The sequence below is a fragment of the Cololabis saira genome, chromosome 6 (assembly GCF_033807715.1).
Source record: "Cololabis saira isolate AMF1-May2022 chromosome 6, fColSai1.1, whole genome shotgun sequence".
Taxonomy (NCBI): Eukaryota; Metazoa; Chordata; class Actinopteri; order Beloniformes; family Belonidae; genus Cololabis; species Cololabis saira.
In genome coordinates this window covers 25,510,949-25,534,470 of record NC_084592.1, presented here as the reverse complement: position 1 = coordinate 25,534,470, position 23,522 = coordinate 25,510,949, and the positions used below count along the sequence as shown (strand labels likewise).

General features: G+C 39.9%; 1 protein-coding gene across 1 annotated transcript in view; it reads right to left on the bottom strand.

Annotated features, from left to right (window-relative positions):
* Nucleotides 1-23,123, bottom strand: part of epha6 (eph receptor A6) — a 241,189-nt gene extending 218,066 nt beyond the window's left edge. Inside the window, exons 1-2 of the mRNA XM_061723794.1 lie at nucleotides 23,007-23,123; nucleotides 12,650-12,714 (exon numbers count right to left, since the gene is read on the bottom strand). Of these exons, the coding sequence (XP_061579778.1) occupies nucleotides 12,650-12,714; nucleotides 23,007-23,085 (144 nt within the window). The 5' untranslated portion in view covers nucleotides 23,086-23,123. The remainder of the gene's footprint in view (nucleotides 1-12,649; nucleotides 12,715-23,006) is intronic.
* Between the last annotated feature and the right edge of the window lie 399 nt (nucleotides 23,124-23,522).

Here is a 23,522-nt window from a genome sequence, read left to right as displayed (position 1 = left end):
TGAGCTTTAAATCCATAGCTACAATGAAATGTGCTAAAATGTACCTCCAAAAATGATTCTACAGCTTTCTTGGAGCCAAATAAGTTTAGTATTAATAACAATAAAATACAATATTTGTAGAATTTTCCAGGTTCCCTTTGTCACCCAAGGACCTGTTGTAATTGTAGGTGGCAGACTTTGCAGCTTCAATCACTTTCTTGGAGGGAACATACTTGTGGCCAGGGCTGGTATGGTTTATCCTGCAAGAAAGAAGTGCGCAAAGAGTAGAATTATCCATACTCATTGTGTTTTCTGTGAGGATCTTTTTCACCATGCTGAATGAGCTCTCTGAGCTTGCATTGCTGTGAGGGATGCAGAGTATTGCCTTCATCAGTGATGCCAGATTTGTAAAGCTCTCCTCTTTCCCTAGAAGAACCCAGAACCTTCAACTCTCTCTTCCTGTGGGAGATCCTTGCTTGCTATGACTTGATACTCCACCAACTCTTCCCTCAGCTTTTTTTATAAAGCATTTTCTCAAACAAAACAAATTTTCAAATTTTCAAATAACAAAATAACATATTTTAACCATTTTCCAAACAATAAAATAACTGAAAAAATCTGAAAAATGGTTCAAATATGTTATTTTGTAACTTGAAAATTTTAAAATATGTTTATGTAATGCTTTGCTGATGAGAGAATATGTTTCTCTGTTTTTCTTATTTTTGTGAGGGGGGATATATATTGTTTTTCGGCACTACCTTGTTCTCTATAGCTGATATAACATGAATTACTCCTATGTGGGATCAATAAAGTTCTTATTTTTGCCATCTGAGAAAATTAAATATATTATATTTGGTGCCTAACTGTTTCCCAAGTATATTAGTGCGTGTGTGAATGAATAAATGAGACGTAAAACGTACATTTCTTTGTAGAAAGACGCTTTATGAAAATAAGTCCATTAACTTGTATTAGTTTACAGCGCAGTCTTGCCACATCCAATATGGCGGCGACGTTGACGTATCGCAGCACCTCCATGGGGCGGAGCTTGGACGTAGGCAGTGCTTTTGGGTTGGGTTGCCAGGTTTGTCAGGAACCCGTTAATATAATACATCCATGCAGGAACCCCGACACGTGAAACACCATTGACTCATTTCACTTTAAAATCGGGAGATAAGCGGGAGAAATTACAAATCGGGAGCAGGGCGGGAGAAATGGTTGAAAATCGGGAGACTCCCGCTTAAATCGGGAGTGTTGGCAGGTATGCATTGATGATTATATATATTAAGTGTGCTAGCAGTTAGTCCCTTGCATATACCATTACGACAGCTTACTGATTTGTTGCTTTTGTCAACCTGGTGAAATACACGCACCACATACCATACCATACTATACAATACCAGTATACCAAAACTGAATGTCTACTCAACAAATGAATATCTGGATACGTGAATTTTTGTTTCCAGTCCAAATATGACACGGTAAAATGTGGCCATAGTGGTGTACTATTAAGATGCTGAGAGACAATAGACATTAAATAGGTGTAGTTAAGATTACATTAGAGGTTAGAAGAAAGAATAAAGAAAATCATTTAAAAGCAAAAAAAAATCCTTGGTTCCAGACTTTTGTTGTTAACTTCAAGACTCGATTTTGAAATAGCTTTTTACAAATGTATTTCCTTCATAACTTGGTTCCCAGGGTTTATCGAACCTATATGTGATGCAGGACTTCAAACGTTCAAACCATTTGGCGGATTGGTGACTTTGGTATCGCTCCCTGCAGTGTGATTGCAACCAGAGAAAAAGCCTATGAAGGGAATATTCTTTAGAGACCAGGGTAGTCTATATTACCCTCAGCATGCTTGTAGTTAAGTATTTGATAATACTTCTTCAAGCATGGTCTCCACAGATAGCACAGGTGGACTGCTAAAAGACCGGCACAAAGTAAGCTTACCGTCTAAACATTTATCTCATTCCTCTAACTTTTTGCTTCCTCCCTATTTGTCTTTGTTCATACATTTAGAGCTGTTTTCTTCTTAGTTTGCTCATCTTAAACCAAACATCCACATACAGACACATGCAATGACATCAAAATGAAGCAAAGAGTGGAGAAGTACTATTGAAGAAGAACATGATGATGCAAAATGTATTCTTTCTCCTTATTTCATTAGCTGTTTAATGATTTTTATAAAAGCTATAATCCTATTGAAAACAGCTCTTACAATAACTCCTTCCAAAAGTTGTCTGCAAAGGTGTTAAATGGCATGAATACACAGGTTTCAATAATGAAATTACTGATAATTTGATTAAAATTTATTTTAATGTATTTTTTTCTGGAATCTTACATATAACCGTTCCCTGTTTAGACTGTTGAGGTGTTTGTATTTCACAACTTTCCCTGTTCAAGAGAACCACACATCTTTCTAAGCTGAACCGGTCTGAAATGGGCCACGTTTTCTATTTTCCTTCCTTGGTTTCCACGACTTCCTATATTCATATATTCAGTTCCCGTGTTCAGCTAGGCACTAATAATCTCCTCACTCTTTTTATCCCTCCTACCATTTTTCCCTCTTCTACCCATTTGCATCTGTCCTGTCTCTCCCTCCTATTCCTTCTTTAACTCACCTCGCTGTATTCCTCACAAGGTAAGGGCTAGTCCAAAAAGCTGTCAGGATATGTTCTGCTGTCGGCAAGATGCCGAGTGGGAGCGCATTAGATATTGGCCTCAGTGTGTCCCTGACAAGAAACAAGCCAATTAAGGGATCCCCCAGCACTGCTTAAGCCTGGTTATGGCAGAGGTCCCTGAGATGAAAACGGGTGTGCTAAATCATCAAACCTTTTTTATATCAGAGCTTCCGTGGGGAGAGACGAAATGATTCTGGATTATTCCCTTTTTTATCTCTCCCACAGAGCTGCTGGTACATCACTCAGCAGAACACATTAAAGAAGTTTATCTGAGCAATGAAGGACACTGACATACAGGTGTTCTTCTCTTCCCCGCTCTCCACACTACAGTCTCGCTCTCAAGGCTAATAGTATTAGGTATGGAGAAGGTGCTTTGAGATAAGCCTCAGGTCAAGCATTTGTAATCGCTTACTGTGGGTAAATATTGCAATATGAAGATTAAAGATGAGGATTTGGAAGGGCAGTACAGACTCTAGATGAATGTGTTAGTGTTTCAACGTGTTTTTGACATGTTGCTCTTATGTTTATTCTTCCTGTTATTTTGACAACTGCTGTATTTGATGACTGATAGAGGATGTTTTTGTCATGTCATGATAGAGTGTAAAATGTTACCAAAGTGAGAGACTTTATGACGGAACAAAGGGCAATCACAAAACATTTGTCAAAACAATTACATACAGATCAGATAATTAAGTGTCCTATTGTGATACTTCTACCACAGGTATCATATGTTAAGACTCTTTATGCAGGCATTTGTTTTCTGTTTTGGAATTAAATACAAAACTATGTTTGTTATGCCCCATTCACTTGGAACTAGTATGACCTAGGGACTTGCAAGAATTTCTAATAACTGGAGGACATCTGTGATACTATTCCAGTTTGAATGTCCCATGCCTGTAATTTGAAAAGTAAAAATTTCACTGTAAATTGAATGCCAACACGAGTCATTGGATGGTTTTCATTCCACACAAATGCCCATGTCAGTAATTTTACGTCCTTATTTCCAGCTGCTTTTCTTTGGCCTCTTTCCCAGCAGAGTTATGGGGCTGCTGTGGACATAATGACTGATATTTACGGAGAAAATTCAATAAATTGTCAGTATTTAGCCACACATAGAGCATGAAAGAAAGAAGCTTGGAGCCATGAAAAGAGTGACAGTGAGACGGATGACATGCAAAGCAGCATGCGGTGAGGAATATTTGTCTATCTTTCATCAGCTTCCATACAGACACCAGCTTTTACTACAAAAAAAGCCCCAAAGAACGCTGTTTACCATTACCATGGCAACTTAAGAAAACATGTCACATCCATCCATCCATCCATCCATCCATCCATCCATCCATCCATCCATCTATCCATCCATCCATCCATCCATCCATCCATCCATCCATCCATCCATCCATCCATCCATCCATCCATCCATCCATCCATCCATCCATCCATCCATCCATCCAGTTTCAGGTCACTGGGGCAGCAGGCTTAGCAGAAAGGCCAAGACCTCCCTCAGCCATGAGCCACAAAAACTAAAATGTGTCAGTAATATATCCATCCATCCATCTATCTATACCCACTATGTCCTTTGCAGGGTCACAGGGGTCTGCTGGAGCCTATCCCAGCTGATTTTCAGGCGAGAGGCAGGTTCACCCTGGACAGGTCGCCAGTCCATCGCAGGGCCACATATATTTTCATTTCAATTTATTCTTTATTTCATTAAAAAAATAATAATAATTCAATACAAATACAAATGTTCTTAAATTGTGAATGAAAAGGGAGCAGAAAGAAGAAGAATCTTATCTGATCTGCCCCTTATACATACATGTTTATTTATACAAACAACCAGTCACACTCACACTCAACACCTACGGGCAATTTAGAATCATCAATTAACCTACTACGCATGTTTTTGGACTGTGGGAGGAGGCCAAAGTTCCCGGAGGGAACCCACGCAAGCACAGGGAGGACATGCAAACTGCACACAGAAAGACCGCCACCTGGCCAGGGAGTCGAACTGGGAACCTTCTCGCTGTGAGGAAACAGTGCTAACCACCAAGCCACCGTGCTGCCCGTCAGTAATATATGTATACTAAATATATATTTATATATTTACTTAGTATCACAGGTATCTTCAATTCTGTACTCGGCCATCTGCCTATTTAAAGGGGTGAAAAGTCGTAACTCTGCCGTTCAGTATCATGGTCTTCACCACACTGAACATGCACCTGAGAAAGCAAAGGAAAGAGTTGTCTGAGAGACAGAGATCTAAAAAATAATTTCAGAAAAACATGTTAAAAATAAAAGGCTATGAGATCATTTACAAGCAGCTTGATGTGCCTGTGACTGCAGTCACAAATTTCATGAAGGCGTTTATGGCCCATGGGACTGCAGCCAACCTCCCTGGATGCGGCAGCAAGAGGAACTTTTATAATAAATTGAGGATACCATTAATATCAATGGTAAGCAAAGAGCCCAGAACAATTTCCAAAGAGATTCAAGGTGAACTCTGAGGTCATGTTACATCAGTGTCCGGTTACACGATCGGTCACTGCGTGAAGCAAAGAGGACAACTGAGGAGGACTCCACTGTTGTAAGCAAATTATAAAAATTGAGACTGGACTTTGTGAAAATGCATGTTGACAAACCACAAAGCTTCTGGGAGAATGTCCTATGGACACAACAGGCTAAACTGACACTTTTCGGGAAATCAGCTCTTCGTTCACAGACACAAATATGAGGCTTCAAAGAACCAAAACAAGAAGAAGACTGTAGCTGCTTTGAAACATGGAGGAGGCTCAGTTATTTTCTGGGACTGCTTTGCTGTGTCTGGTACTGGGAATGTTGAATCAGTGCAGGTTCAGTTAAATCTCAAATCAAAGCATTCTGGAGTGAACTTTGCTGCCCAGTTTCAGAAAGATTAGTCTCAGTTGCAGATCATGGGTCCTCAAACAGGATAATGACCCAAAACACACTAACTAAACATACACAACTAAAGAATGACTAAGAACAAAATACCAAACAATTGTGAAGCGATCTTCTGTGATCCCTGATCTAAATCCTAGTGAACATCTGTGGAGAAGAACTGAAACATGCAGTCAAGACAAGGAACACTTTAAACCTAAGACAGCTGCAGTTAATTCCTCAGAAATTGTCTAAAATCCCTGTCTACAAGGGCGAGGTTGCATGGAGAGTTACATAAATCACTTAACTGTAGTGACTCCCTTAAAACTTGTACAACAAAATATCAAATTGAAGGTATCATCACTTTTGTCCAAGTTAGATTCATTAGCTTGTTTTTAGATGATTTTTGAAGTGCAATTCAAAAGCAATGTCTGACTACTACAATTTTCAGTTAGTTATTGTATATCATTAGTTTTGCCAATTTGAAATGACAGTACTTCAGGGATGTCTGTGGGTTTGTCTTTCTTTAATGGTAAGGGTACCAGTACATTTGTCCATGTTTGAATGTCATCCATACCTGCCTCAGACAAGTCAAAAGAAACCCCACACAGGCATGAGGGAGAACATGTCAAGTCCACACAGGAAAACCCCAGCTAAGAGTCAAGCCTGGAACCTCAATGGTTCGAGGCAACATTGCTTTTCACCTCACCAACATCCCATCTCTTTATCGCTGATGGCTGGAAAACAAATAAATGGACTGCAATGCCAAAACATCCATTTTGTATACAATGTGTAAACAAATCTCCCTACAACATGAGCAAGTGCAAACACACACAAACATACATAAACACTCTGAAGCGAACAACTTTCTCTGAGCTCAATGCTTGTGAGATATTGAATTTGCCAAGTTTAATATTTGACTGAGCGGTGCTCCCCCAGCAGTAAACCAGCAGTGTTTCTCACTTACATAACACCGCTTATACACCCCCAGAAGATATGACTTATAGGCTGCTTGGGATCGCTGACAATAGTTAAAAATAGGATTACTGCCTCCCTTTACGATGAGCAACCATCATTCTATGTTCTGACCTGCCTTTTCCCAGCTAGAATTGTAATATAAATGAGTGAAAACAAAGGCAACATTAGGTATTCTCAATCCCTTAAAGCTGTTTCATGTAATTTAATAAATAAGCTGATCCGCTCACTGCCCCCCCCCCCCCCCCCCCTACACACACACATACACACACCGGCACTCACCACTGGGAAAGGGCTCATGCATATTTCAGCACTCTGTCTGCCCATTCTAAGTGAAGCTTATTGTGGCTGCATGCAGACGGCAAATCAACCCTCTTTTCTCTTCTCCCTTCCATTTTTCTTTCATTCATCCCGATTCCCTGTTCTTTATAACTGTACAGCATTTATGAACATGGAGAAAGCCACCGAGAGCATGGAGCAAACATATCATTGCTACATCTCAGGGCAAAGTTTATCACTGATAAATCTGCATAGCTTTTGTATTCTCTAGCACGCATTCATCAATTTCTGGGGGAAAAAAAATAAAATAAATAAGAAAAAGTTTGAAAGCCCTCCGGTGAGATTTCTGTTCAATATGCACAAATCTAATGAGTGCAACCTTTGAGGAAGAAAATGTTTTCCAACTCTGAAGAAACTCCTAAATTTCAGTCATTAACAAACACAGCAACAACACTCCTTTGGTGGTTTCCCCAGGCAGCTAGTTGAAACAGGTCTATTTATTTGAGCATAGCGCGCATGAAATAATCAAAGGCCACCCTGGCACACAAAGCAAAGCATGACCAACTCGTGTGATCAGATTTGTGGTGAGTAAACATCTGTTCGCGGCCTTCCGGTGTGATTCAAATGCCTAAGATGTGGACCTACAGGGAAATGCAATCTAGGCTGGGGGGATACCAGCCGCAATTAATTAACTGAAGTGTCTCAGCCATTCCCTTGCAATTTTCACTTTAATTAAAATTATTCCTAGACAACTGTGATAATCACACATAAGTGTGCCCGCAGTGAGGAATTTATAGCCCAGAATTGCTAATGAACTTACGAAAGCTTTGTCGTCCATATCTTCCTCCATAACCAGCCCAAAAAAGAGGCACGACAAAACAAGGTTAAAATGTAGAATTAATTAAAAAAAAACAATGTTTGGCAGTGTGTTTTGTGTCTAAACATCACCAAACTACATAAAACCTAGTTCTTAAATATGCAGTTTGTTAGCAAGAGTAGTAAAAGAAACCGCATCCTGTGTACTAGGGCATAGTATTCACTTGTACAACACAACAGAACAGCAGTCACGGTTACGTAGCGTGGCAACGCAAAACCAGCATTGACAGACCAACTTTGTTTCTTCTTGAGAACACTTACTGAGGTTTTTTTCGACACTACTTTGAATCTTGTTTCATGGTTTTTCTTTAATGAATTTTGGCACCTTTTTTTTTAAACATTTAATAAATATGAGTTGCCCAGACAATGGAATGTAGTTTATATGTGGGAATTGAACTTTGCAAAAAACAACTCTTCACCTGAATAACGCAAAATATAGACAAAAAAAAGAAATCAAAGATGTAATGGTACATAAAAATGGAGCAGAAGAATGAGTAGTTTTAGCCATTATTTTTATCTTGGTCATCTCGGGGAGTTTCCTGGCAAGTTAGATCGGTGAAACAGGAAACAGTGGGAGTAACAGTAATGTTTCCATACATGGCTGCAGGACCATGTTGCAGTGCACTGATTTCTGACGACACAGGCAGAGAAGACGTTAAACATACCAGCAGAAGTGCTGCAGTGCTTGCATATGGTGTAACCCTGGAGAGGTTACTGTGAAGGAGCACCTCAGCATCCCAGATGTCAAGCTTCTGACTGTATGTTTCCGTCAATGTCTTCTTGTGACAGAGTTCACCTGTGTTATCTGCCGATGCTGCATGTCATGTCAATTGCACAGACATTGCCAAGCAACAAACACAGCATCCCAATGGATTCATGATGATATCGGAAGGTTTCAGAAAAGCTTCTCTTTCCACTATCAGTTAATTTCTTGTATATTTTTCTGAAAAATTGAAACTGCAACAACAGAATTTCCCTGTTGGGTAATAATAAAGTGTTATTTGATTCAATACAGCTATGCCTAATTTGTTGGGAGGATGTAAACGTTACAGATAACATGGCTATGTATAAATTTAAATTCCAAATTTGCAGAGTGAATAAGAGTTTTTGAGAAAAGAGTTTAACAGCCCTCCTTTCATGTTTAAAGCAAAACAGACGCATCGCATTTCAAGATGAGCTGCTTAAAGAAATATATGTCCTACTAGGAGTCAATCCTGACAATGGGGCTTTAAAGGTAAATACTTTCCTTTTCTTTTCTCTCTTTTTCAAGCAAAATGAGTTTTTTTAAAAGAGAAGGATGTTCTAAGAGATAACAAACAGATGCAGTGTGAGGGGAGAGCGAACACTGCATACTGATGTTTCAAAGGCAAAATAAAAAGATAGGAAGCAGTTGTGTCCTTCCAGATTTGTTCTCAACACAGTCATCAGTTGGAGCTGCAGGTGTCTTGTTTTATACTGTAGCTCGCACAGGCAATTACGATCCTTTAAAGCTCTCTGTACAGTGATTAGTGATCTTGGATGTCGGCATGAATAATTGTCCATAGATTCGCTCAGATAAGAAAAACAGCCTCAACTTGTCTGAGAAACGTCCTTCTTTTTCATAGCCGGTAATAACGGGGAAAAATATTTCAAATCAGAACAAGTGTCTTAATCAGCACTTTGGCAAAAATGTTTACAGTTATGTTTCTGCAGTGGTGGAATTCTGTCAGACTGCCACAATGCACTTCTTCTCAGTTATTCAGAGTTATTAACAGGTTCTTGATAACTGTAGTCCTCAAACTCACCTTCAATTTCCTATCATACGGCCAGCTATACGACTCACAAACTCATCATCAGGTAATCATTCTGGATAAGTTACTGCATATGAAATTCTGTTAAGATGTTTCAGGGCCAACTGACTCCAGCAGTTTGTGTCCAGAAGTACAACAAGTGTGTGTCTCCGATTTGCAGCTACATGATGTGCTGCTGTATCGGCCCGATACCGGGCTGTGTCTAATATGTTGGAGATTGACTTGCTCTTGCTGGCTCCTGGGTAGTGAGAGGGATTTAAACTATTTTACTTCCCCTGATCTTCACACTTTCCCTCAGGCCCTCTCACCTCGATGGCTCAAATATTAATGGTAAGTCGGCAGCTAGCGGATGAGTGAGGAGGAGAGAGGACTGACAACTTAATCATGGAGGCAGTAGCCTCCCTCTCTGCTGTTCCTTAACGCTGTGGGCGTCTGTCACCACGACCTACATGTTGTAATCACATCCATAACCCTGATATGGGCCACCAAGGGCCATGCGGGCAGAGATGGAGAGACAAGGCTGGGGGGTATGAGGCTAAGGAGCCCTGCATCAGAGGTCATTTAAGGTCAAAACCTGAAGGCAAAAATAGTGGAAGATATATCAGATTAATATTAGACAGTGTTCTTGATTGATTGATTAACTGATTTCTTTACTCAATACACGTTCATATGTTCTCTTTCACAGATACATCTACACACACCAGCCACCTAATGAGGTACCGGTACATCTGGTTTACCTCATAAAGTAGTGAGAACAGTGTGTGAATATGAAGTGTAAAAATGAGTGTATGATAAATAAATCTGGATTTTTACATCAGGGATTTCTTGTATCTCTATTTGTGTTTCTATTAAGAAAACAACACTGCCGAGAGTAAAAACAAATCCATTTGGTCCATAGTTAGGGGAGTGAAATGTTCAGTCAAACAGATTATGAATAATATATGAAGAACCTTCAGAGGACAGATAAGGATAAAACTGTAATGTTTGCTCCACGTAAGTGCTACTGATGTGAAAGATTGTCGGCTCTGTGTGTGAAAAACACAGAAATGTTACAATGAGTAAATCGTGCATATTCTGATTAAAATATGCACTGATTTGTATGAAACAAACAAAATTTAATTTGGTTTCGTTTCAACTGTGTAAAAGAAGATGTTTTAAGGAGGAGGAGAAGCTCAAAAGTCTTCAAACTTAGAAAATAATAAATACAGTGGTTTCACCTATTGTCTCTTGTAAAAAAAAAAAAAATTGTTTCTGAGAGTAATCATGAAGCTTTCATAAAAGCAATACTGCACTAAAAATGACAAATAAGCCAGATGGCCGTTAAACATTACTTATGACACATACGTTACAAATTAGCCCTGTAATGCCTGACATTTAAGATAAAATACAGAATATGTATTATGTATTGAAATAAAAACACACTTTCAAAGGTCTATAACAGTTTCTAAATGATAATTTTGTATCATTGTGAATACATTGATCTTATTTTTTTTAATTTTCTTTAGTTTTGGTGATGGGGTGGTAGAGAAGATTCAGAAATGCATTTATCAAATATGATACATCTGGCATTATTAAGGTGGTTTAAAACATGACTGTAATGTAATGATGTATGATCATTTTTGAGGCTACCAACTAATTTGATCAGGCTACTTTAGAATATGCTAGTTAACCAAACAAAAATACATTTCTCTTCATATTTCGCTGGTTTACTCGAGACAGTTGCTTTTCATTTATTTACCTCTTGAGAACAATACAACTTTGTTTTAAAGTCGAATACCTATAGTTATTAATCATACCAGCTGCTGGCCACTGGCTCACACTTAATAAATGTTAATAAACATTAACAGAGAGAAGGGTTTGAAGCTGCGTGCGATCACTACACTACGTGATTGTACTTCACCAAAATTAGATCATACTCTAGTTCGCTACATGCATCTAGTTATACAATTGTGTCTCATTTTACAAAGTTATTTCTATATCAGGCAAACAACATGTAAATAAAAAAGTTGTTGAGTCATTTGGAAGCTGATTTTGTTATTAAGGCTATAGGCTATGTAGCAATCCACTCTGAGTCACTATGCTAAGCTAGGCTAACAGGTGCTTCTTTCAGACAGGAAGCACATGGTCTCTTATCAAACTCAGGGGTTGACAGCAAATAAACTAACTCCCAAAATGTTAGTATAGTTCTTTAATGAGATGTACCTGAAGAAATTTGCCCATATACAAAAAAAGTATCTGAAGGGACAACATTTTTTTTAAATGTTGAAAGGAGCAGGTTTTGTAATTTTGTCAATTTTTTTCTTCCATTATTGCCATAAAAAAATAAAAAGTTTTGCTACTAACTTAACATTCAACAAGGTCAAACAAGGATTAAACAGCGTAGCGTCTGAGTCTTTATGGATATAGAGCTCCGTCATGAACTGGGTTATACCAACCAAAATGAAGGAAAGAATAGTGAAAGTTAAGTTAGATCGCTTTGGAAAAACAAAAAAAGTTTTTCAAGTATTTTCTGATCGGAGGACGCTCCATGTTGGCGTCTGCACATCCACATTTTTGAAGTGGTACACATTCTGTTTGAGACTACTGTTTCCAAACTTCTGACAGTCAACAATTTTTGGCCCTTTCTTTCAGAATGAATTCAGAATATTCCTTTTGGATGAAGCTTACTAAGAAAAGAACAACAACAAAAAACAGAATGTTATCATTTTTAAAGTATGTGAGCGGAAACCAAAGATTTCTTTACAAAAAAATGTAAAAAAAAGCTGAATATAACATATTTGTGCATAATTACTAATACCTTTCTTTTAAGCTCTACCGAGGATGAAGAAGTGAAAAGACCAAAGATTGAACCATGACATACATTATTCATAGTGTAATAACCAATAAACCAATTAAAAAAACAAAACAATTAACGCCTTAAATTGATGAAAAAAGGGGGCTGAGCAACAACTTCCTTCAAGACCTTGACTCAGTATTTGTCCTCAAATTACAGTATTTCCATCATGGACAAATGCATCCGCCCAAAACAACGTGTGGATGTGAACCAGGCCATTTCCACTGCCTCAGAGTGGTTAACATCAGTATAAATGACACCGCTGATGCTGCAGTGGCCATGCATTTTAAAGAAGACACAACGCACAGTAAGACTAAATGCAAGCAGAGGCACCATCTTACCCCATTTATAGGATATGTCTTCCATCCCAGCTCTCCAAGCACCGACGTTGTATCCAGCAGCACAACTGAAATGGGAGAATAAATGTCAGTGATCGAACAACACAAAGTCAGTCCAACTTTTCACACTAGTCTAAGTCAAGCGGGTTCATCTCTACATTTTTTTCATAATAACTATAATTTCTCTCTAAGATGTGTGTTTTTAACGCAGAATCATGTTTAATGGGAGTTTCACTTGTAATGGCATTTTATGCAGCATTTGACTTTATACTCCTGATTAATAAGTGTTTGGTTACGTAAAATTTTAAGAGACCTTTGTGTTTAGTTATTTGGAAAGTAAATGCTTGGCTTCAATGTACCAATTTTATAATAGTTTTGGATAAAACATAGCAGTTTTTATAGTATTATAAAACAGAGCATTTTCACTGTGGAAAATGCATCCTTGTCAATATTTTTATCTTGCTGTTAAGGACAGTGGATTTAATAATGCAAGAGGAAAGTGTTCGTCAGAGAGTTGTGATTTACAGAGAAAAGGAACAGACAAGGCTTCTAGAATTTATGCCGACATAGTCAATAAATTGGAAAAAAAACAAACATTTCTTTTAAACCTCACTTGTGATAACATCAGGATGTACAGTAGAGACAGAGGTATCCCTGTGCATTTTCAAAATTCATAAATAATACATGAGTCCCATCCAGTAACCTTGTCAGAAGAGTAAAGAACACAGCAAGTGTGCCAATGCAGTTACCATATGTCCTAATTATGAGAGGATGCACTGCATTATGAAGTAGGTATGGAGGAAAAAAATGGGTCTTGGGGCAAGAGTGACTGCAGGGAGATGAACAACAACTCTGGACTCAAGAGGCTCGTTTAAGGCTGCTATCCTCACTGTCTTGAAGCTGATATACAGCCACAACAATTCATATTTGAACTTTTGCTTCGTTCGATTTTAAAAGCAGCTCTCTGAATCACACTTGATCAATACGCACACTGATTTCTGATGAATAAAGTGTACTTTATACTCGGGTAATGGCTGAACTGGATGCGTCACTCAGTCATGAATGACCACTTACAGCTTTCTGAGTGGTCCTTGGGGGGCTCATTATTCCACCACAAACCTTTATCGTTGAGGGTATTTTCTGAATAAATCTCCATTATCATCATTACGGCAAGATAGCTAGTTATTACAACACAGTTTAAATCAAAGGAGTCTGTTTCAGTACTGTGATACTGTGCTTATGATCACTTGTGAATCGCCATGACACGGCAAAAGCAAAGTGAATTTATAAATGCATGAGAAAACACCTTCCTGACTGCTCAGTAAACAAAGAGCCTACGTGCACATGTGTCCTCATCAAAAATAGGAGAATTCACTTCCTGAACATTCAAAGTAGAAGCTTGCTCAGATTCTGTCACATCCATCAAAACCCACTCGGTAAGATTTCATCTTTTAGCAGCAGAACCACGTGAAACACACAGTGAAAGCGACGAGCATAATCCACGGTGAAGAGGTGAGAGATAGTTGCTGCATCAATCACTCTGTCTCTCCATGGCGCTGATTGGGACGTGTTCTGATTTGCAAAGATCAGACCTCACAGAGAGAGCTGACAATGATGCTGGAGAAAGATGTAATGAAGCAACACCTGGAAAGTGACAGCTCATGACAAGGACAGGGAGACTTCAATCATCGCCTGCAGAGGACTCCACGCAATTTAAAAAAAAAAAATATGATGATTGAGTTTGATGCAACGCCGTAAACCTTACATAAATATATGTCTTAATTCTGCACTGTGTATCAGCCTGATCTGATAAGTGCATTGCTTGAGTTTTTACATGCTCTTGTATTTGATGGAACCGGAGTCTACAAATATTAAAAATAAATAAATAAATCAAACTTTTTCTTAACACGTCTCCTTCCACCTCTCGGATTGCTTCAGCGGACAAAAAGCCATTGACATATAAGAAGCGATGAAAGCAGTGAGCTGGTTAATGTCGTGAGAACCCCCGGTGTGTGAGACAACGTCTACTGGCTGTGGGAATCTGAAATATAAGACGATACCTTTAAGGCGTCATCGACACATAAACCACGTATATTTCAAGGCATAATCATGCAAATGTAGTATCATGTTAAAATCCATATGTTTATCAAATGTGCAGTGAAAGAACAACAGAAGAAGATAGAATTGACTCTTTATAATAAAACACATTTTTATCCAGTTTCCTCAACGTTCCTTTTAAGTTGGTCTCTGTATCTAGAAAATATTGTATAAAAAAGACAAATATATTAGGATGCAAACAAATGGAAGAAAAGCTACCAGACCAAACACTTGCTTGTCTGGTTTCCTTTATTCATCTAATTACAGTTACATTCACAAGAAGAAAAGTAAAGCACTTTACAATAAAGCCTCTAATCCAGCAAATATTTAGTTCTATTGTTCTGACCATCACATCTCACGTAACCCACCCAGTCTTTCGTCTTTATAGACAAACTGAAGGCACGATGGGGTTTATATACTACAGATTTAACCAAAAATTGAGCGGTTCTGAGCAGCAACCGAAACCCATTAATATCTCATACTGTGTTATAGCAGTGTGAGATTAGGTGTGGAAAATGGACATTGATCTATATGAAATTGCAGCAGATTATTCTATTGATTGACCGTCCTGTCCAGCGCTGCGAGGAAAGACTTCATGCTGATCCTTTCATCCCCCTATCCCCATCTTCTCTACACTGCTACTTTAATATTTCCTCTATTGGCTGTTTGTGGATTGTTTCCAACATCTCTGTGTGCCTTCTCCCGCCCACTGACAGCGAGTCTGTGCCACGGCCGTGTCAGTGCCAGGCTGGAAGGTGAACTGGCGCGGCCGATGGCTTTTAATGGACATCATTACGCTACTGTGGGAAGGTAAGCAGCACAGTTCTTGAGATATGGCCAAAATACTAATAGTTAGCTGAGCTGCCCACCGCAGTGAGGAGATTAACGCCCCGCTTCAGCATATATAAAGACCGGCTGATGTGTGTGATGCTTGATTGGGTCACAACCTCGTGTTTCCACCAACTGAACCATTATAAAAACCTGATCTAACCTAGATGGAAAGACTTTATGTGGTGTTCAGTTGAATTAGCCTTCATGCAGCTTGTGCAATGTACCCAGCTGTATATCAGAGTATGAGTACGGGTGGAAATAAATGTACAAACACAGTACAGGTGGCCTTTTCCACCAGCTGAGTATGCTGTTCTCAAATAAAAGAGAAAATATGCATTTGGGGATTGAGTAGCTGAAGGACCCGGAGAACAGCTGCAAGACTCGGGAGGCTTTAAGTCTCCATCAGGCCTATGTAATCCACATGGCATGGTTATTGTGGTACTTCTTTTTTTTCTCTCACTTGCATTTTAATCAGGGGTGACTGCAAAACCACGTGGTTGAAGTTCAGAAAAGATCATGTTTTAGGTTGAGTTTCAAGCATCTGCATGATGAAGCCAGCAGATATTTTGCACCGCTGGAAGTCGCCTACAGGACCTGGACTGCACATAAACTAACCTTCTATGATGAAGTAATCCCAATATTTCACAGAAAAAGAAGAAAAAAAAGAACGTACCCAACAACAGTGTGTAAATGTGTGTGAAAGTGAACACATGAACTGTTTTTAGGAGCATACACCTGTAGTAAACAGAATGTGTATTTGATAGTTTGCACTACAACTGCCTGCATGCATCTGTCCTGTCTTCCTCGCTCTCTTCATGCCTCCATAGAGTCATCTTTTACCGAGGCACCCAGAAAACTGGCCTGGAGCTGTGGGGGGGTCCTCTGGGACTTCCACTGGTTGGATATAAATAGAACATGAGCCGGCCAGCTCATAAATATACGACGCTCCAGCTGAATTATGACATCTCTTGTCTGGCCTACAGCTCTCGCAGGTTTCACAAACACCCCGAAATAGACAGAGTCCTGAAAGCAGATGTGAATGCAGCCTCTTCAAGTATTGCTCGCATGTAAATCTAAAATTGAGACGTGAAAAGTATTCAGAAAACAGTGATGCTGGCTGTCGACAGGTGGTTACACTACTGCCTCTTCAAAGTACAAGGAGGCCTCCTCAAGGGCACTTTAGTGAGGATAAAGGAGATAGATATGTATATGTGTGTGTGTAGGGATGTGTGGGTATAGAAGAAAATCTTTTCACTCGCAGCGCTTCCTACGTGTAAATCACAGCAAACGGCACACAGCAAGTTTTGGTGAGAGACAAACAGCGGCATTTGATGAACAGGTACTTGTGAAAATTGATTCTGGCAAGTGTTTCGGCGAGGATTGCACATTGTCATTTAGCTGAGTAAACAAAGCGCCTGGCTCTAACAGATGAAGAGATGATATGCTATGAAATGGAAAACTATCTACAACAGAAGCAACCCGACAAGCATGACAGGATTTTCAAAATACTCTCCCGCCACACTCGGTGATCCGAGACCAAACATCTAACAACACGACGCACCACGGTAAAGCCAATCGTTGAATGTGGTTGATTAGATCTCATAAAGGGGCTAGAAGAGCATTTAAATTAGTCATTTGTGAAGGTAATTTTTGGCTATAAATCTCTCATCAAACATGGTTGAGCATGTTGTCGTCTTGTCCAAATCCTCTGCGAGGTTAGACAGACGAACCATTCTATTAGTTCATATATTGCATGAGTTAGTTTCAGTGTAGTCAGCTTTTTAGAGTACTGTGAGTAATCCTTATTAATTGTTCTTTCGTATCCTCTTGGCATTTTCAATCAAGGGCAAAGAAGAGATTTTTGGAAACAAACAACATCATTTTAATTTGACTTTGTGACCTCAGCCCAGGTGATCATCAATCAAAAGCAAAACTCCGGCACCGACGTCTCCATTAAACGTGGAAACAGCTCTTCTTCCCTCAACTAAAAGCCTCGTATTATACTCAAACGAAAGCACAGCTCTAGCTTTTATGTGACATTAAGTCACGCGTGTTTTTTTTCAAATATAAGTTTCTACGTTTGTCTGAAGTAACGAATGCATTCATGCTGAAGCTGAGATGCCGCAATGGCTTCACGGTCTGTTAACGGATTCGTCACCTTTCCATGAATGTTCTTCACAGCTTCAAGAACGTCTAAAGCCACAGGGCATGCCTGATATTTAAATTTCACATTAGAATGATAAATGCAATACAAATATAGTCCTTTAATCATCACAGCTTTCTCTCAAAATATCACCATAACTATTCATATTAACCTCCCAAAGAAAAGATGAGTGCAAGTAAGTAAAAATGTCCCATCTCTGTATGTTTTGGCTGACAGAAAAGTCCCTTTTATGACGATTTAATTGCAGCATGGTGAAAAGTTAGACGTTACCAGCGCAACATGTTTTTACTGCAGCTGCGTGCATCGTTTTACACGTCACCGCAGTTTGTCAGATGAGAGACAGACCTGCCGCACGGAGTCAAAGTTTTCTAATAACAGCGTGTCATAACGCTGTAAACGTTCATGTCACGCTAAATGAAGCACTGTATTATGTGGGGGAAAAGAGAGAGAGAGAGAAAAAAAGGCACCAGGCATCTCTAATCATTTGGCCCAGGCGCTGATAATAAAACAACAACTAATCAATCAAGGTCAAACTAGGGGGAGGAAAGTTTGGACAGTGCTGTTACTTATTAATTAACAAAATATAATCTCTCTGAACAGCTGATTATCTGTCGCGTGAGCCCTCAACCGCCTCGTGTACCAGTTGATAGATGCCCTTGCAGCTGTTGACCCTGCAACCATTTTGAACATCATTTATGTGACTTCAGTCATGTTGCTATCGCAAAGAAAATGTCTGGGGTCTCCTCCAGACGTGACACTGATGGGAGCGATGCTCTCCAATTCACGCAAAGCTGCGCGTTATTTTTCACAATACTCCCCACATACTGGACGCTTGTGCATCCATACCAGGATGTAACTGACAACCTTAAAGCAGCAGACAGGAAATTGTATGATTTTTTAGCTCAGTGGGTCCCCCTATAGGCTGAGAAGTTATATTACAAAACCGTCCCAGATCCACTCTTGTTTGTCTCATCTGTCATTACTTTCTTGTGTTCCCTCTACCATGACATCCGCTGCAGCTCCATGTGATGTCTTTAAAGCGTCATGACGTGATTTTGTAAGAGAATACCAGGATGGGAGTCCAAAATTACTTGGTCCTGTTTTTCCTGATAACTGGGAATTTGAGCTGCAACAATTAATCAACATAATCGGTGCAATCGATGACTACAATGACTGGACCTGGCAAATAAAAGAAGAAGAAGAACGTATGGAACATCATCAGTTGCAGCCAAAGCACTGTTCCAGTTCAAAGCATAAATCTAGTCATGTATGGTAGAAATCCCTGGATGTGTTTGCGCTTTGCCCATTTTAACGAGGATCAACCAGTGGGACTTGACATGCCAACGTATCCCACAATGCATCTTGCATCAATGAGCTGAGGAAATGGCAGAGGAGAAAGCTTTAAGTAGGAAAAAAAATAGAAAGTTACATCTTTGTTGTTGTGTATTGGAATGAAGTTTTAGCATGTTTTCTTGTGGGAATATAATTCTCCTGACTTCAGATTTGTGGTTGAGACAAGAACCGACCTAAAGGCTCAACAGAAGATGGCTGAAACACAAAAGCATAAAACTCATCACATAAAACCAGAAGGTAACAGATAAAAATTATTTTCGCTGGAGGAATCCATGTTCTACTTTGAGTTTTATCAAAATCAAAGTGTCTTTTTTTATGATTCATTAAACTGCAGATGTTTTTGAAGATGTTCTTGCTGAGCTGTGACGCCATCAAGTACACTTCTCCTCCCATAGCGTCCTCTGAAGTACGTCCTCCAGAGTCATTCTTGTCAAGTATGAACTATGACGTGTGCGAGTCCAAACTTGGACTCAAGGAATGGCTAAACAGTGTTGCCAGACGTCTTTTGTCTTGCAGCATTGCAGAGGCCTGTGTGTGACATGGATGATGTCACTGAAGGATGCTGTACGCTGCTACATCCGCCGCCGTCTGCCTAAATCCTCCATGATCCCAAAGTTGTCTGTGTGAGCTGCTAACTGTTAACAGCTGTCATTTCACAACAGCATTATGTCGCGGCGTGTGGAGGACACGGCAGAAATGATTACGACTCATAAACTAGTCGATAAAATAATCAACAGATTGGTCATCTATAAAAAATAATCGTTGAAACAAATCAAATAGTCGTTTAATTTAATTGAAGCTGATATTTTCTCATGAGAAAACTGCTTTCTGCTGCTTTAAGGTGCATTTTTAATGTCAAATTTGTCTGGAATGTAACAAAATAGGTATTTGATATTAATGTGAAATCATTCATTATATATATATATATATATATATATATATATATATATATATATATATATATATATATATATATATATATATATATATATACATATACATATATACATATATACATATATACAAAATGTCTTTACCCTCTGTGATATTTTGTAATTTGAGTTTTCCGTGTTCTCCTGACACAAAGTCTGTCTAAGAAATATCTAACTTAACCTTGAACATTCATAATTCTGTACTTTGAAGATCAAAAGGAATTAGAGCTAACACAGCGAGACAGACAGCTTGGCACGCTCATACTCGCACCTAGAGCCAATTTGGAATCACTAATTAAACTGAAATATATGTGTTTCAACTGTGGAAAGACGCAGCTATTGGACACCACCCAGACAAGCACAGGGAGAGGATCCAAACTCCAGACAGACACGCAGACGCAGGATCAGGACGTTGCTGGTCTCTCTGTGGAGATCACACCATGATCATGAAGCTGGAGGAAATCATAGCGAAAAGAGAACAAAAAAACAAAAATCATGCTGCAGGAGCACACAAAAATGAGAAACTCTCGGTGAGTCAATTAAATTTTCGATTCTGTACGCCACACTTCTTTCACCTTTTCGAAAAATGCTTTGCATCAGCTTATTGCATTTTGCAGCACAACACAATATGAAAATAATACATCAGGAGGAATAGTGGGAAGTTTTTTCTGTTAATTTAATTCCACTCTTCACAGGGTGACAAAAAATGAGGGGGAAAAAATCCCTGTAAGTTGTCCAATTTTTACCTCAGTGGTGTAAAATGAAAACTCTGTACATTGAACGCGACATGAATATAACAATATAAACCTTCATCTAACAGACAGAGCTGCCGAGTTGACACTTCTGAGGCTGCTTTGGATTTGCTGCTTGATTGATTTTCCTCGACAGCACTTTATTGGCGAGTATCTCCTCGATCTAAAGACAGCCGTATCTGTTCTTCGCAGGAGTAAATGCTTTAATCAGCTATTCAAACAAATCGATGCAAAAGGATGAATAATTATTTCCATGTTGTTTTCACAGGTAGATCAATATGCATTTGCAATTTAGCATATAAATGAAAGCAGCAAGCTCAACACTTTTCTGTTGCATTGCACCGAAGCCCACAGAGATCAAGCAGGTCACACATGCGACGCTTTTGTTTGACTCAGTTATTGGACTGGTGTCCTGATTTTAATTCCTGAAAGTCTTTGAAGAGAAACGTCAGGAGCGTGAAACAAAGACATCGTTTCCAGGGCTACGTGGTACAGGTGATCTGCTGATGGGAAACAATCCTCCAAAGGCTCAAAAAAATGTGTCTAGTAAATGGGATTCATGAAGGGTCATTGTAATAAACATCCCTGCCACTGCCTAATAGACATGGAGAGAGAAATGAGTGAAAGAAAAGGTTTTACAAGAGCTTCGATGTGGAAAGCAGGCTTGCTCAACGTGGCACTGAGGAAGGAGAACTTTCTTTATAACTGTCTGGTGTCCTATTTGGATGCATGTGAGTTATTTTGCTGCTGTCTGAGGAGGCACACTGGAAAGATGCATCTCTGGAGTTCTGTTTGCTGGAAAGAAACGATCAAAAACATTTATCTCCACTGCTGCGTGATTTCCTTCTGCACGCACTCACATATATGTATTTAATTCGTACTTGTGTTCCAACAAACCCCTGGTCTTTGTGGTGAGTTGTACTATTTCTATGGCAGGCGGTGACTCCGATCATGACACTTGAGGTCCCAGAGCAGTCAATATGAAACACTGGAGTACAGTTGAAAGCAGACATCAGTTCAATCATTCAATCTGCGGCTGAGAAAAACACAGCGAGGCTGTTGTGTAGCAGCTGTCTGGGAGAACAGGGAGTAGCATCGCTATTATTGAACACAGAGAACAATAAAATATAACCTGGGGGGGGGCGAATCCCGCTCTGCTGCCCACACAATCAATAAGACTATTTTAAACCTCATGGAGGCAGCAGCACATGGAGTAACTGGGGAACACAGACAGAGACACACACACACACACACACACACACACACACACACACACACACACACACACACACACACACACACACACACACACACACACACACACACACACACACACACACACAGAGAGAGACATGTGGGTGACCACGGATGTTCTCACCTGTCAGAACAAAAAGACAGGTGACCAGTGGATGGAAGAGAAAAAGAAGCACGCATACAGGAGCTTTTGCTGGTGTACAGAATCACTCAGTGCTATACACTCTTACCAGATGGAAGGAAATACACAAACATACACCCGGTGAATCAATCAAACAGCTGCTCATCACCTCTGATTGTGTATCTCAAATCTACAACAGCGCAGCCCAAAACCGACCAAACTGAGAGGCAAGTGCAGCTCTTTCAGACTCAAACACACGCACACGAGGTCTCACGCTGTCACCAACTTAATGATTCAATCTCCCGGCTGTCCTGCTGTCCTGCTGTCCTGTCTGCCGCTTCCAGGGGACGCATCAATAAGGGGATTCAGTGGATGAATCCCGGGAAAAGTTGCGTCCTCGTTTTTACTTCATTTACTTTCACTGTCTGTTGAGATTTTTTTTTAAATAAATGAAAAGATAGCTTGATAAAGTGAACTCCTATATGATGGATGTGATACATGAAGAGGATGATCAAGGATGCGGCTAAAGTGGAGATGACTTTATGTAACATGAAAATGACAGTTGGTATTTTGGTTTTCTCGGAAGGTTTCTGTTCTTTCTCTAGCTATATTGTTGCCCACGGGTTTTCGGATATCTCATAATTAAAACTTTTTTTCTCTCTATTTTCGTACGTCTGCGCTGAAGGATTTGGCGACGGCTGTCTAATCCTTATCCTATAAAACGCATTTCACATCCCGAGCAGAGTAAAAATATTGGCTGATAAAAACAGCAGGGATTTTGCTTTTTTGTTTTGTGTTTTTTTTTTTTTTTTCTCCTGCTGAATTGTCGGCTTAGATGGACGTGCACGAGTCCTACCTTGATTGCACTGGCCGAGGCGACTGAGGACAATTCCAAGAAAGAGTGAAACAAGGAAGAATCTGTTTCCCCAACTCATGTCTGCTGCAACATTTATCAGCGGCTTCTGCCTGGCGGTGACGGTCCTGGTCCTGGTCTTGGTTCTGGTCCTGGTCCTGGTCCTGGTTCTGGTCCTGGTCCTGGTTCTGGTCCTGGTCCTAGTTCTGGTCCTGGTCTCGGTCCTGGCTCTGCTCCTGCTCCTGGTCCTGGTTCTCACAGACGGTCCCGCACGGAGCGTGCGGCCGCGCGCGAGGGTCGGCTCATCCTCCGGCACCTCCGGCGCACAACGGACAGTTTATTTTCTTTTTCTTTATTTTGGAAAAACTCACACAAAAAAAAAGTCAAATTCCCCGTGGCGAGGTTGAAATACTGTTTATCTCCTTATAACTTTGCAGGTTTGGCGTGGACTCCCCCCCCATCACCGCGTTCTTGTGGATAAGACAGTGGATGGCGGCGTGAGCGCGTCTCTTTCCGAAG